At 57.0% G+C, this 15,649-nt stretch overlaps 3 protein-coding genes across 3 annotated transcripts; 2 read left to right on the plus strand and 1 right to left on the minus strand.

The window, feature by feature from the left end:
* Positions 1-1,032: 1,032 nt before the first annotated feature.
* CkaCkLH20_05836 (uncharacterized protein) lies at positions 1,033-2,271 on the plus strand (the record flags this gene model as incomplete). Its single annotated transcript, XM_038888553.1, has 3 exons — positions 1,033-1,310; positions 1,402-1,531; positions 1,615-2,271. The coding sequence occupies 3 exons, from the start codon at positions 1,033-1,035 to the stop codon at positions 2,269-2,271; spliced, it is 1,065 nt and encodes a 354-aa protein (XP_038745889.1).
* Positions 2,272-2,439: 168 nt separating this feature from the next.
* On the minus strand, positions 2,440-3,006 carry CkaCkLH20_05837 (uncharacterized protein; the record flags this gene model as incomplete). Its single annotated transcript, XM_038888554.1, has 1 exon — positions 2,440-3,006. One exon carries the CDS (start codon positions 3,004-3,006, stop codon positions 2,440-2,442), a length of 567 nt encoding a protein of 188 aa, XP_038745890.1.
* Positions 3,007-9,092: 6,086 nt separating this feature from the next.
* Positions 9,093-15,579, plus strand: CkaCkLH20_05838 (uncharacterized protein; the record flags this gene model as incomplete). Its single annotated transcript, XM_038888555.1, has 2 exons — positions 9,093-13,122; positions 13,271-15,579. 2 exons carry the CDS (start codon positions 9,093-9,095, stop codon positions 15,577-15,579), a joined length of 6,339 nt encoding a protein of 2,112 aa, XP_038745891.1.
* Between the last annotated feature and the right edge of the window lie 70 nt (positions 15,580-15,649).

Raw genomic sequence — 15,649 nt, forward strand, 5'->3', positions numbered from 1 at the left:
GCGAACACGCCCGTCAAAAGGGTAATTAGCGGGTGGTCTGGTTACAGGGTTTAGAACGCATTGCTATAGATACCATTATGATGACATTTAAAATTCCCACCACCCGTCTGCTCTGTTAGGACTTGGTGTACGAGTAAATGTTGTCGAGCGATTGCGAGGCAGCGGGATTGCTCAGCGGCCCCGTGTCCAGTCTTCCAAACTTCCCAAGGCAATCAGTCGTAGTGCCCCTCCGAGGGGTTCCAATCGGCGATAACGATATCGTTACATCATGGCGAGGGGCCGCGGGGTCAATCGTGGCGTTTTCCCTCGCTTATCATTCAGCGGGAGCGACCACTTTGTTTTGTTCTTTTTTTTTTGTGGCCGAAGCCGTTTCAATCTGACAAATGGACTTTTGTTTCGGCGCCGAATCTCAGGATCTCAGGCACCCAGCGTCCCGGGGCTGACGAGATCGGGACTTTGGTACCGTAAGCAGGAAACCCGGCGCCGAAAGGCAATGTGTCAGACAGAGCCTCCGGGCCCAGACGTACGGTCACCCTCCGTCTCAGGAAAAATCATGGATTGACAAACGGCACGGGAGCAAAATGTACGGTTATTAGTAAACCATCTTTTTATAAGCCAAGGGGGCCGTTGTACTGTTTCTTCTAGGTAGTTGGCCGGGAATATTCCAGGAACGGTGTTACATCCGCGCAGGCGCTCGGTAATGGCTGTTGTAGGGCCGGCCGGTCCGCTGGTGCGGGCGGGGCCGGTGGTTTTTCTATGATGTCTGATGTGGTCGAACTCGTTGACCGCCCGCCCTGTCCACCCCGCCTTGAACAGTGAGAGGGAGAGAGACCCGCGTTTTGGGCTTGGCCGGCAATTTGTAAGCTGTGACGATGTGAGGGGGGAAAGGAGGCTAAAGGTAGTATCTCATATGTACATATAAGAAGGCATTGCCCGTCCTTGACCAGAAACTCGGTATCACAGCAGACCAGTCAACTCATACAGGTACTCACTCCACCATCTACACAGGAACATCAACAGCAAAACAACACAATGGCGCAGAACCAAGCCGTCAAGACCATCGAGGCCGGCGTCGCAAAGGTCGTCGACGCGCCCGTCCCGAAACTGCCCCGCGACGACTACATCCTCGTCAAGACCACGGCCGTCGCCATCAACCCGACGGACTGGAAGCACGTCGACCTCGCGGACAAGGCGGGCTGCGTCGGCATCTGGGTCGGGTGCGACTACGCCGGCGTCGTCGAGGAGGTCGGCCCGGGCGTGACCAAGGACTTTAAGAAGGGTGATCGGATCTGCGGGCCCGTTAACGGATCGTGAGTTTTGTTCTTGCATCCCCCCCTCTTGATCAATGGTTTGGTATGTGAAAAAATTGGCGGAAGTGGACTGACATCTTTGTGTGTTCAGAAACGCCTTGAGAGAGATCGACGGCGCTTTCGCAAAGTACATCGCCGTCAAGGGCGACTTGCAGATCAAGACGCCCGACAACATCTCCGACGAGGAGGCCGCTACCCTCGGCATCGCCGTCACCACCGTCGTACGTCGCGTCCCGTCCCGTTCCATCCCGCTCCTTTCTTAACCACTTGACCACAAAACCACTTACACGCAAAAACAAAACAGGGCCAAGGCCTCTACCAGACCCTCAAGCTCCCGCTGCCCGACGCCCCCGCCAAGGAGCCCAAGACGATCCTGATCTACGGCGGCAGCACGGCCATGGGCATCTCGGGCATCCAGTACGCCAAGCTGTCCGGCTACGACGTCATCACCACGGCCTCGCCGCACAACTTCGACTACCTCAAGGAGCTGGGCGCCTCGGCCGTCTTCGACTACAAGTCGCCCACCGTGTCCGAGGACATCCGGAAGCACACGGGCGACGCGCTGACGCTGGCGTGGGACTGCCAGTCCACCCTGGAATCCGCGACGCTGGTGGCCAAGGCGCTGTCTTCGACGCAGGAGGGGCTCATCGGCACGCTGCTGCCCGTCGACAAGGCCAAGGTGCGCGAGGCCAACGACAAGGTCGACGTGCAGATGAGTCTGTATTACACCGTGTTCGGGGAGGAGTTTGGGTACTTTGGCAAGCGGGACGCGGTGCCGGAGAACTACGAGTTCGGAAAGCGGTTCTGGGAGCTCAGCAGGGGATTGCTGGCCGAAGGCAAGCTGAAGCCGATCCGGGTGATCAAGAACCGCGGCGGCGAGGGCTTGGAGGGCGTCATTGTGGGACTGAAGGAGTTGAAGGAGGGCAAGGTCAGCGCGGGCAAGCTTGTTTACACCATCTGAGCGAGCGCACTGGAGGATGTGGAATGAGGTTGATATAGATATTAATATTGAAGCGCCTTTTTGAGCAAAGAGTATCGGTGGCCCGCTTGAACGATGAACGACTGTGGTATCTAAGACAAGAACGAAACCCGCAAAACGCCGTATTTCCGAGAATTCACACGTCCGTCGTCACATCTTTTCGCGCCCAATCTTCTGCGCGACCTCGTCGAGGACTTTCCTCAGCATCTCGCGGTGCGCGCTCTCCATCTGGCCCTTGACGAGGGGCATGAGTATGCGGCTGGTCTCGACGCGGACGTTCTCGACGAGGTCGTAGTCGCCGTCGACGTAGGCGCCGAGCTTGCCTCCCGGGGCAGAGTGCTCGCCTGGCCAGCGCTCGTCGGGGCGGGGGACGACGAGCCACTCGCTCCAGACCCGGACGCCGCCGGGTGCGGAGGCGCGGGAGCGTAGGCCGTTGGGGATGTTTTGGAGGATGGCGGGAAAGGAGATCTCGGTCTTGACGCCGGGTACGACGGTGACCTTTTCGTAGATCTTGTACGAGGCGATCTTGAAGCCCGTCTCGAGGAAGAAGTCATCGTCGACGATGGTGTCGAGGGCGACGGGCACCTTCTCGAAGCGGGTTATGAGGGGTTGGTGCCGAATGACGGGGGACTGGGACTGGAGCGTCTCGATCACGGCTTCGGCCGGGAGCATGCCCGGAAGCGGGATGCGAATCGTGAGGTTGTGGTGGGCGGGCATTGTGGTTTGCGGTCCTCCGGGGGGACCTTTCGGACTTGCTCACTTGCTCGTTGAGGTATCAGTTAAGATCGAGGTTGTGTTATTATGTAGTCAAAGAGGCGACGGAGCTTCGCAGAGAGACGTAAGTAGTGATGTCGAGAGCTAGAGACTAGGTAGTAAGCTGTAGAAAGCCGGCGTGAAGCCAAGTTCAAGTCAGCTTCCTTCCCTGCTCGTTCGAGGATCAGCGGGGACCCGCGGGTTCAGGACCAAAGTACCGGCTGCCGGAGAGAACCTGGTTCAGACTCTGAGGAGTGGGAATTACGTCTCCAGCATATTGCGAAAAGTATGAACCAGGGGAAGGGGTCGACATCTTTTGTTTCGTCTGATGGTCTGTTCTCTGAGGGGGAGTTGTCCCCAAAACAAAGAGGACGAGATGGGTGCACCTGATGCCGAGATAGTGTCGCATGGGCCTTAGCGGCACTTTGGACGTCATCGGAAGGATTCAGAGGCGCGCGCAAGTCAGCAAACCTTAGCAAGCACGGATGGCAGCTTTGCCGGTCATAGCAAGTAATGTCGGGTTAGCCGTAGAGAGTGGTGGCGTTGATTCGCCCGAGGCATCGGCTCTGGGTTTCTCTAGACTGCGTGAGATTTTGAACGGGTTGTATTTGGGTGAGTGTGATTGAAGTCGAATCAATGACATTTCGCCGCAGGTTTGATACTCGATGCCGAGAGAAGGAGACGCTGAAACGGGCAGTGATACTAAAATTAACCCCTGGAGGAGCCAGTGCCTCGGAATGAGCCCTATGGTAACCTCCAGTTTGGGGGCGCAAGCCGGGGATAGAGGAGAGGCCGATCTTGGACCGTGACAGGAGTCAGTGTGACTGGTCGAGTTCCGGACCTCTGCGCCTGTGGCGGAAGCTCCTAGGCGCGTATGACGGTCAAGTAGCTGTGGCTGTGTGGTTGGGCTGGTGCTATTAATGAGGTGCCGATAGTTGACCAAAATCTCACCTTCACCTCGGCGCCGGTGGGTGATATCCTGTTACCGGTCATGCCGTCCTCCGTACTTGCACATGCAGCTCCGGCCGGAAGCGGATGCTCCATGCCTAGCTATGGGCGGGCGGGCTCGTCCCGAGCTGCGGCCCCGGATTTTGATTGTCCAAGACTTGTTTCTTCCAGGCAGCCGGTATTCGTTGCCATGAATTCCAGATTAACGACTTGAGACATACCGCTAAACAGACGAAAGACAAACGTTGTCGGCCATCGCTCGCTTACAGCCGTCCGCTCTCGTCGAATGCGAGCCGCTTGGTTGGGGCTCTCGCATGTTGACCGGCCGACTTGTCAATAGGTCGTACAACAGCAGATACATGCATGTCCCATGCATCCACCAGAGTTGTGGTCAAATCCGTCTGGGGGATCGATGACTCGATGCTCGTCATTGAATGGGACTGGTTTTTTGCAGCTGGAGCCGAGAACTCCTGGGTCCCCTTCGAAGAGCGTCGATAGGATTCCCAAGCAGGTGAACTGGACTCTGCAGCTAGCCAAGTTGGTGATATTGCAGCTGCTGCGTTGTCTTCTCCATCGGCCCATAGTTTTGACCTAAACGAATCGTTAGGTATGAACCTCATGGCCGCCTGTTGCCCGGGCTTAGGTCTGACCGCCAAAGACGACAGCCAGGAGGTGCGGATAGTTTGTCGTCTTGCCACAGGCTTACACCCGTGTTACCTCCAACTTGGCCGTCAGTTTGGAGACGGATCCGTGAATGACATGTACAGAGGCTGATTGTTCCTGCAAGCGTCTTCTTGTCTGTCAGTATCAAACTATGCAGAATGGGACAACCCCATTGTATGTTCGGTGTCGCTGCATCAAACCGGGCATCCCAAACTGATATTTCCCGAGTGCTCCTATCCTGAGCTGAGCTGAGCTGTCACATTCAGGTGTTTGGGTCAACCGACGGCGACGATGGAATAGAACTTGGCCCCATCATCAGATTCAAGGCCCAGACATACTGATTCAGCGTGGCTGGTTGGTGCGAATTCGTGGTGCGTGGTTTGAGATATTGAAGCGGTGAAGGACACACCATACCGCTTTGGGTCATCATCGTGGGATGGGTGGAGGATTGATGCGCCCAGTCGATACTGGAGGTGGAACAGCCAGACGAGCAACCAGTCGCCTGCTTCAGAGACAGGGCCAGGCTTGGGGGGTGCATAAAGGCCATGCTAGCTCCCGATGCGCATCCAGCGGCGCTGCGAGCACACCCGTCCAGATGCAGGTTGCTGGCGCCGGCCAGAGATCAGTGGAAGGGCATTCGCCCATCGTACAGATGCCAGATGGGGCTCCGGCGGCGTGGGAAGACCGGACGGGAGTCCAAAGTGCCATCGGGGTGCGAAGAGGTACGAATACAAGTCCCAGTAGGCGGTCGTTCGACGCTCGCAGGTGCATGGCTGCCCAGCAGGCCATGTATCGATACCTCATCTAGTGAGCAGTGCTGCATCGCCATCAAGGCCTCACTGGCTGGCCGAGCCGTTGTCCGCATGGCAGCGTTTCCACGGGCGACGGCACTTCCCTCCCTTTCCTTGCCCTTGTAAGCCTCGTACCGCTTCTGGGGCGACACTCCAAGTACAATGACAGTAGTGTTGGTCTAGATGCCGAAGGTGAGGTGAAAGGACAATGGTGGTGATGTTCTCGCCTCAGTCGTCCCCGCCGGGTCGTTACACTTGCATTCCAAGCTTTGCCCATCAGATGCAGACGCATGGTCGAGCCTGCTTGTCATCAATCAGGCAGTGATTTGCACCTGTAGCCGTCCGTCCATCGCGACCTTTTGGACGTAGGCGTGGCATCTTGAACGAGGCATCTTTCCTGTCCGTGGTTCGCTTGCTTGGCGGGGTTGGGTTCATTTGCGTGGGTACATGGGTGAGTCGTGAGAGTGGCTGGACAGATTTGTACCTCGGCCATTGAGCGGTTTTCGCAAACGAAACGGACGTCCAGCAGAGAGAAGTGTCTGAGATGAACTCCGAGGAGCACATGGGCGATCGGGAGCGACCGGATTAGGGCTCTGGTACAGGCTGCGACACACAGTTTTCCTCGTCTTTTTTCATGGAGGAGCAATGGGTTGCTTTTGGAGCGTCGTGGTGATTAACATGGAATATCGTAGTTTAACAGAAAAATATAAGTGTGTCAGCAGCGAAGATCCAAGAAAAGAGTGCAAACACACTGTTGAGAGCAGGGTAGAGGGTTGAAGGAATCGGGTGTGTAGGGTCTTGTTAGTCCAGGAACCGGAGTCCAGAGACAACTGTCAGAAGTAATTAAGGTGCGGATACCGATGCCTCCAAGAGAAGGTGCAATCGATTGATTATTGGGGTACCCTGTCTGCTGGGTAAGGTAGTTAGGAAACGAGCAGTGGCAGGTCGCTTCTTGACTCTGGAGCAGCGGCAGCGGCAGCGGCAACGGCGTTCAACCCTCCAGGGCCTTCCCTCACCCGTTCCTTTAGGTCCTAATTACAACTACTTCCCTCTCTCTCTCTTTCAGTCACGGACAATTGTCCCGTCTTGCCTTATTCGACACGCAAGAGAACGGGAAAAACACCAACGCGAGACATCAGTGATGGGCAAACAAGCATCTCAAACCTCCTGACCATGACTTCCTATTTCGCTCCTGCCGCGTGGTGTGTGTGTGCTGCCCGAATGCCCACTTGAAGCGGACATGATCCTGGAGAAATGGCATCACCTGGGCGGCAGGCTGAATGGGAGGGGCTCTACGGTGGTGTGAATCGAATCAAAGGACGGGACTTGCATGGACGATATCACACCGGCTGGCCAATGATTCTCCGCCGCCGCCCATCCACCTGCGAGATGCCAGGGATCGACACCCTCTGGAGAACGAATAACTAAAGGCGCTTTTGCCGACTGTGGCCTCTTCGCATCTATCATGGGTTGCTGCTCGGAATCCGTTGCTATGTACACACGCTTCACACCCGTACAGGAAGGCGAAGATGGGGAAGACAGAGAGGAAGAGGAGTGGGACGAGACGGAAGGGCAATGGCTGGGACATGGCCGAGACTCATTGAGCATTTGGATTGGACACGATAGGATGGATTGGATGCTGGGAAAATGGATCGCAAGACGTACATACAACATCCATATCCATAATTATTACTCCGACTTAGCTCACCTTATTGTGACTTGCCTCGCGACACCTTACTGAAGGAGCTTGGCTTGAATCTTTGACTATCGCCGCTTCTCTCCCGTCCACCAACTTTTGGGAATCAAGGTGACGACACTGCCCAGGTTTCCCCGACTTGTCACCTTTTCCCCTTCGCCATCCTACCGCATGACTAGCGAGTTTCTTAAACACGACAACACGACGCGCGGTGCAGGCGGGGAATAAGAGGAAGCGCAACATTGATGTTCGCACATCACACACCAAACGCTATTCTAGCTGAGCGGCTCTACGACGACGCATAGAACTCGCGCATTACATCGCTTCAATCCCGAACGACGTCCCAACACCCGTCCGACTCAGGTTGCCTTACGGTCCTGCCATACCCGACAGCGAGCCAAACGGAACGTCCACATCATCTGCGGGTGTGTTGACTGCTGCTGCAAGATATTGGCGGTCTGCGACATTGTCATCCTACAATACACTTCGCTGCGACGATCCAGCGACGACGCGACGGGCCATTGGCTCCCAGTGCAGGAAGTGGCTTGTAAGAATCTTTTCTCTGGACCGCTTCCAGCCTTCCTATTGCTCCTTTTCTGTCCATTCTCTCGCCTATATGACTCGACCTCATCTCTGCCAGGGAGTCACGAGAGGAATGAGATAGGAGAAATAGCAAACGACTCAGAACGCGAGGTTAACATAAAAAAAAGAACCGACGAATTGACTTGTTCTCACGCAGCTTGACGGCGGTCAGACTGGTGCCAGGGGTGTTTTAGTGAGCCAGACGGGAACGACGGCCGACTTTTGAATCGTTACACCAACAGCTCCATCCCTGCTATCGCTCGCAACTGGCCCGTTATCGACCATTCCCAAAGTACGGTAAGGCAATTAATCCAAGTTGAAGCGGCGGCGACCTGAGGTAATCCGCCCTGTGCTATCCGTATCTAATCCGTCATCATTCCTTGCCTCTTTCGACCCTTACTTTACCTCGCAGGTCCCTGGCGTCGAGCTGCGGGAAGTGGCTCCGTCCCTTTTCTGCCCGCCGAATCCATTTTCCCCAGCCCGCCCATTTACTTCTGCCATTTCATTCGCATTCCATTTTACTGACTTGCACAACTTCTGTCTCAGTCGTCTGCCCTTGGTCTTACAAGCTCCCGCGGAGAGTATATTGGGAGACGTCCCCCTCGCACGGCCAGCCCGTCTCTCGTTTCATCGACCCGCCGCATTCTACGAACACAGCGCGCAAACCGCTGCCCCTCCCGATACCCCTCGTACCACGACAACGAACGCGAACATCGATAAACACCCAGTCTATGCCCTTGGTCCCGAAATCCCCAAACCCGACGTAGCTTCCATGCTGTCCACGCCCAGCAGCGGCATCACGAGCTTCAATTCTCAACATGGCTGCGGCCGCCGTTTCGACGTGCTTTCCAGGAAGCTGGGCAGAGGGCGCATATGGCTGTAGAACGACTCGACAGTCGGCAACTGGGTGGGATGAAGACGATGTGCGCATCCGCTTGCGCATGATCTCCCGCGCATGGGAATCAGCATTGCGAAATCCTCAGGTACGGCCCGAAACATTTTCGTCCCCCGTCATCCTTTTTCCCTTGGAAATTTGTGCGCGCCGGCGTCATTGCAGCGTTGGCGCCTTCAACGCTCGTCCCAAGTCTAACGGCTACTCGTTATGGGCTGCCTCGGGGAAGCCTCATCGGGAAATCGGACGAGTGAGGGGTGCGCCGCCTCGCCCCCCATCCCACTAACACGCCTCACCCATCCATCGGACGAACATGCAGACTAAGCTGATCGGCTGACGTTCTTAGGTCTCGTCCCATCGTCGACCTCTCAAAACCGCGCTTGACATCTCAAGTCCGCTTAAAACACCAGATTGCCGTCCGCGATGGTCGCGACGCTTCGCTCCATTACCCGAATCATCTGAATCGCCAGAACAAATCATGGACCCGACTGACACCGGCGCCTTCGCAAATCGACGACCCTCAGACTCTTCATTCTTCATCCGACCTCATGCGTCGAGCACAGACACGCGGGAACGGCGTGGCAGGGATACCATATTCCAAGATCCGACACACAATTTCCTCATCGATTTCGGATCCGAGGAAGGCTTTATGCAAGCGGCGAAGAAGAAGAAGAAGGCGGCACCAGCCAGGGCCCCTATGAGCAACAATAACAACGACGATGATGCGAAGAAGGATGACGAAGGCGCTGGCGACGGTGGTGACCAGGGCGGCAATGCACCCAATGATGGCGGTGGTGCGGCAGGCGACGGCGACGGCGGCGACAAGGACAAAGACAAGTACGTCCCGCCGCCCGTGGACGACCCGCCACTAGAAGACGACGGTTGGGGGTTCGCGTCACAATCCAAGAAGAAAGGCAAGAAGGCCGATGATCCCCCAGCAATCGACTCGTTTCAAGATATCAAACTGGATGATACTGGAGGCGGCCTCGATATCAATTTTGGCTCAACGGAAACTAAGCCAAGTTCTGGAGGCGGAGGTGGATGGGGATCAGGTTGGGGTCCAGGATCGTGGGGTTGGGGCGGTAGCAAGAGCCCAGCCACAGCTGATACGAAGGAAGAAAAGAATCCCTGGGGCCTGGGCCTCACCACCAGTAAAATAAAAGCCAAAGCCACCACGCTGGGCTTCAGCTTCGGTGATGACGACAAACCACCCGAGCCAGAGCCCGAACCCGAACCGCCCTCTTTTCCCTCGGCAGTAGAAGAGAAGAAAGAAGACCCGTGGGGCTTCGGCACGGCAACGACCAAGAAGGAGAAGAAAAAGAAGAAGGCCAGCGTCTGGGATCCTATGCCAGAGGAGGACAAGAAGGAGGAACCGCCCAAGGTAGAGACACCCGCTGATGATCCATGGAGCTCATGGGGAACCACGACCAAGAAGAAGAATAATGCTGAACCTGAACCACCAAAGGATCCGGAACCCGAACCTGAGCCGGCAAAACAGGACGACCCTTGGGGCTTCACACCTTCCCTATCTAAGACGGACAAGAAGAAGAAGAAGAAAGGCCTTATTGACCTACTAGAACCGGAACCGCCCAAGGAAGAGCCGAAGCAAGATGACATCTGGGATAGTTGGGGCTCAAGCGGTAAGAAGAAGAAGGAAGAGCCCGTAGTGGAACCTCAGCCAGAGCCGATTCCTGAAGCCGCCCCCGAGCCTCCTCCTACTGCTACTGCTGACCCCTGGAGTTGGGGCTCCGCAGCTACCAAGACGGATAAGAAGAAAAAGAAGAAGGCCTCCGAACCTGAACCTCCTCCTCCCGAGCCCGAACCTGAACCTGAACCTGAACCAGTCGCAGCCCCCGAACCGGAACCGGAACCGGAGCCGCCCAAGGTTGAGGTGGACCCCTTTGCTGGCCTAAATAAGTCGCAGAAGAAGAAGAAAAAGGCCGAGATGGCTGCCGCCGCACTCGCCGCCGAACAGGCCGCAGCTGAGGCCGCCGAGGCCGCCGCCGCCGCCGCAGAAGCTGAGGCTGCGAAACAACCGGAGCCAGAACCGGAGCCGGAGCCAGTCAAGGAGGAGCCGGTGGACGAGGGTTTCTCATGGGGCCTTAGCAAAAAGGACAAGAAGAAGAAAAAGGCAAAGGAGCCTGAACCTGAACCTATCCGGGAGCCTACCCCACCGCCTGCCCCTGAACCGGAACCCGAACCGGAGAAAAAGGACGATCCATGGGGCTTCACTACATCGATGTCGAAAACGGACAAAAAGAAGAAGAAGAAGGGACTTCTCGCTGATCCAGAGCCTGTGAAGGAGCCAGAACCAGAACCGGAACCTCCCGCTCCCGAACCCGAACCGGAGAAGCCCGCCGAAGATGACTTCTGGTCCAGCATGACGACTTCCAAGAAGAAGAAGAAAGGCAAAGTTGACCCCGAGCCCGAGCCAATCCCTGAACCAGTCCCTGAACCGCCAGCTCCTGAGGAGGAACCTGAGCCTCTCCTGGACGATTCGTGGTCCTTTGGTCTTACCAAGAAGGACAAAAAGAAGAAGAAGGGCAAGTCTGATCCCGAGCCAGAGCCAATTCCTGAGCCAGCCTCCGAACCTCCCCTAGTTGAACAGGAGCCAGATCCTCCAGCGGACGATGACTGGGCTTTTGGTCTTTCCAAAAAGGACAAGAAGAAGAAGAAGGCCAGCGAGCCGGAGCCGGAGCCCGAATCGACCAAAAGCGAAAAGAAGGAGGATGACGACTTCTTCGCCAGCCTCGACTCTTCTAAGAAGGACAAGAAGAAGAAGAAAGAGGAAGACAAGCCAGCTGATTCCTGGGGCATTTGGGGCCTTTCTTCTAAGAAAGACAAGGAGAAAGAGAAGGAAAAGGAGAAAGAAAAGGAGAAGGAGAAGGAGAAGGACAAGAAGAAGAAAAGCAAAGAGGTCTCGCCAGCTGAAGAACCCAAGGCCGCAGCTGAAGACGACTGGGCAGACTGGGGTCAAAAGAAGGATAAGAAAAAGAAGAAGAAGGATGAGTCTATGGCCCTGGTTGAAATCAACGTAGAGGATGAGCCTACGCCTGCAGAGGAGGCCCCACCAGCCGCTCCTGATGTCTCGGACCCCGTTGAAGAGGAAGGTTTCTTCAGCTCGTGGATCACTGGCAAAAAGGACAAGAAAAAGAAGAGCGAATCTGACTTTTCTATGAGGCCGGACGCCATTGAAGAGCCCGCAGAAGACATATGGGGAACTGCCTCTTCAAAGAAGAAAAAGAAGGATAAGTCCAAGAACGAGCCAGTGGAAGTCATGGACGGGGAGCCCAATCTGGATTCCATGCAACCGGACTCCGTCGAGGAAACCAAGGACGAGGACGACTGGGCCGCCTGGGGTTCCTCGAAGAAGAAGAACAAGAACCGTAAGGACCCACTCGCCGACCCTCCACCGCCAGCTCCCACCCCTCCCACGATGGACATGACTGAGCCTGAAGCAGAACCAGAACCAGAACCAGAGAAATCCAGCTTCTGGGGCGACATGACATCTTCTAAGTCTAAATCCTCCAAGGACAAGGAGAAGGACAAAGACAAGGAGAAGTCTAAGAAAGAGCCCAAGCTGAGCGAGAAGGAGCTGAAAAAGCTCGAAAAGGAGAAGAGGAAAGCCGAGAAGGAGGAGGCAGCTCGGAAAGCCAGAGAAGAGGAAGAGGCCGCCGCCGCCGCCGCCGAAGAGGCTGCAAAAGAGGAGGAAGAGCGCCTTGCCCGGGAGGCCGAAGAGGCTGCTGCCGAGCAAGCCCGGATCGAGGCGGAGGAGGCGGAGGCGGCCGCAAAGGAGGAGGAAGAACGGCTTGCCAGAGAGGCCGAAGAAGACGACACGTTCGCAGCCTTGGAGGCCAAAAAGCTCAAGAAGGGTAAGTTGACCAAAAAGGACCAGGCCGTTTACGACAGGTTAAAGGAGGCCATCGACGAGCGCAAAGACCAGGCGTCCGCCGCAGCCGAAGAGGCCGCCCAGAAGGAGGAGGAGGAACGACTCGCCAGGGAGGCGGAGGAGGCGGAGGCGGAGGCAGCTGCAAAGGAGGAAGAAGAACGGCTTGCCCAGGAGGCCGAAGAAGCTGCCTTGGCGGAAGAGCAAGCGGCCCGGGAGCGCGAGGAAGCCGAGGAGGCAGCTAAAAAGGCCAAGAAGAGTTCCAAGTCCGAGAAGGAATCCAAGTCCAAGTCCAAGTCTAAAGAAAAAGAGAGGGAGAAGGAGAAGGAGAAAGAGAAGAAAGAGAAGGACAGAAAGAAGGACAAGAAGGAGAAGAAGAGTAAGGATAAGAAGGATAAGGACGAGGACGAAGACGAGGAGAAAATCGAGGATGAGGAACCAGTCGACGAGGATACTCCCAAGGACGACGACCTAGGCGATATCGAGCTCACCGAGGAGCAAGTTGAAGAGCTTCTGGCCGACCCGGCACCTCCGCCACCGCCCACCGTCCCGGGATCCAAGGCCAACGACGCCTTCAGCTTCTGGGGCCTTGGACTTGGTACCAAAAAATTGGCTATGAAAGGTACGTTGTATCAGGCGAACGCCAGTCTCCTTCATGTCACTCCTTACCGTACAACGACATCACCAAGCTTCACCGAGACCATTGAATTGAGACGCCTCATCACCGCGGGTGTCACCCGAAATTAGGGTGCTGACTCATCTTTGTTTAGATGATGCAAATGTTGGCTGGAATGTGACGAACACCTCTTCCACCAACGATGCTCCAGCCTGGATGCCATCGTCCATGGCTCGCAAGGCCAAGGGAAGCACGATTGCTGACAGATTGAAAGCCTTTGAAACGAGGTCGCCATCACCACCCCCGCTAGAGGACGACATCGACGATGTCGTGGACGATCCTGAGCCAATCGTCGAGGAAGCTCCCCCGCCACCCCCTCCCGAGCCAGCTGTTCCTCTGACAAAGGAAGAGAGAAAGCGACTCAAGAAGGAAAAGAAACGTCTTGAAGCTGAAGCTGCCGCTGCACCACCACCACCACCGCCTCCACCAGTAGCTGAACCGGAAGAATCATCTGAGCCTCCCGGCGCGTTCCCTGCCGACGAGGACGAGAACGAGATCATCGAGGTGATCGAAGCGCCAGTTGAGAAGAAGAAGAAAAAGAGCAAGAAGAGTAAGGACAGGGGCATCCCTCCTGAGGACATACTTCCACCCGCTCCGCCACCACCGCCAGCCGTTCCTGAGGCGCCGCCTGCCGTCGAACCCGAGGAGGAGCCTGTAGTTGAGGAGCCTATCATCGAGGAGCCTATCGAGGAGCCTCCGCCAGAGCCAAAACCTTCGAAGAAGGAAAGGGCTAAGATCAACCGCGAAGGTTCCTCTTCGTGGGGAGTGTGGGGCGCCTCTACTGGCCGCGAAAAGGAAAGGGACAGAGAGCGGGATCGGGATCGGGATCGCGACAGGGAAAGAAAGCCTAAGTCCAAGTCCGATAGGCGCGAGAGGAAGCACTCTTCTGCCGAGAAAGAAGAAATCAAGGGCTCTTCCAAGGCCTCGAACTCCGACAAGGCCGACCGCTCGATGGAGGCGCAGCCTCCGGCACGCCCGAAACTGACGTCTATGTTCAGCACCCCACCCATATCTCGTTCGGGAGACCGACGACACGCATCTGGACGGACATCTCGCCGTCACTCGGTTGACGCTGCCGGCTTAATGTCACCTCCGGAGGAGACACCTCGCATGTCTTCAAAGGCCGCCAAAGTCCTTGGCGTTGACAAGTCCAGCAGCCGGCGACGAAAGCGTGATCCCGTAGATGAGGATGAAGTCCTCATGATGGGAGGCAACGGAGAAGGTGAAGACATGATGCCTCCCAAATCCTCTCGCCACCGGTCGCGTTACCCCAAGGACGATGACATTTCCATGGGTGATGTCCGTGAACCTCCTCCCATGAAACGGTCTGGATCCAGCGCCAAGAAGGGTCTCGGCGGTCTCTTCAGTGGTCTTAGGACACCCAAGGCGGAACGCCCAGAACCCCGGCGGCGGCACACATATGCAACCGACGACGAGGCCAGACGCGAGCGACGCAAGGGCTCTGCTGCCGATGCGGAAGAGGTCGAAGCCGCAGCAATGACCGACATGGACCAGGATGCCCGCCGCGCTGCTCGTCGTGCTCGTCGCGCCGCCCGGGAAGCCGAAGCTGCTGGGGCCGCTGAACAAGAGGCCGACGATGCACGCCGCGCCAAGGACGAGGCAAGACGTGAGCGCCGTCGCCGACGAGAAGAGGAAGACGTCGAGGCCCGCCGCCGGGACGAAAAGGAGGCCAGGCGTGCCGAACGACGTGCGGCTCGTCAACGCGACGAGGAAGAACGTGAAAGAGAAGCCCAGAAAGCCGAGCGACGACAACGTCGAAAGGACCGTGAAGCTGCGGCTGCTGCCGCCGCTGCCGAGGCCGATGCAGAGGCTAGACGGGCCGCCAAGGAAGAACGTCGTCGTGCTCGTGAAAAGCGTGATACGGCAACGGCCGACGAAGAGGATGCTCGAGTTGCCAGGAAAGAAGCGAGACGCGCTGCCCGTCGTGCTGCCGACGCGGCGGAGGCCGAAGAAATGCAGCAACGCGGAGGCCACCGGCGGACTCGGGAGTCGGGCGACGAGGCCATGTACCCCTCCTCCCGTCACAGGTATCGTCGCGACGAAGGAACACCGGCGTGGCCTCACTCCGGAACCTCGTCATGGGTCAAGGAACACACCGACGCGGGCCCGCCCCCCGAGGACGTCGGACATACGGATGCCGTCCCGCAAACCGAAGACGAGGCCCGTCGCGAGCGACGAGAGCGTCGCCGTCGGGCCAGATACGAAGAGGGCACCGCCGACGAGGCCGACAATCGCCGGCGCAAGGCCCGGCGCGAGGAGCGCGCACGATACGGCGAGAGCGGTGCGGGCGGCGGGTCGGAGGGCAGTGACGAGCGCCGGCGACAGGCCATGTTCTCCGACGCGACGCCGCGCAGCAGCTGGTGGCGGAAGTTGACTGGATGATACGACATGTCTGTATGAATGATGTTTAGCGAGTGACGAAAGCGTGTTTTACTTCTTTTCCCCCTGATTT

This window comes from Colletotrichum karsti (genome assembly GCF_011947395.1).
Source record: "Colletotrichum karsti strain CkLH20 chromosome Unknown Scaffold17, whole genome shotgun sequence".
NCBI classification, from domain to species: domain Eukaryota; kingdom Fungi; phylum Ascomycota; class Sordariomycetes; order Glomerellales; family Glomerellaceae; genus Colletotrichum; species Colletotrichum karsti.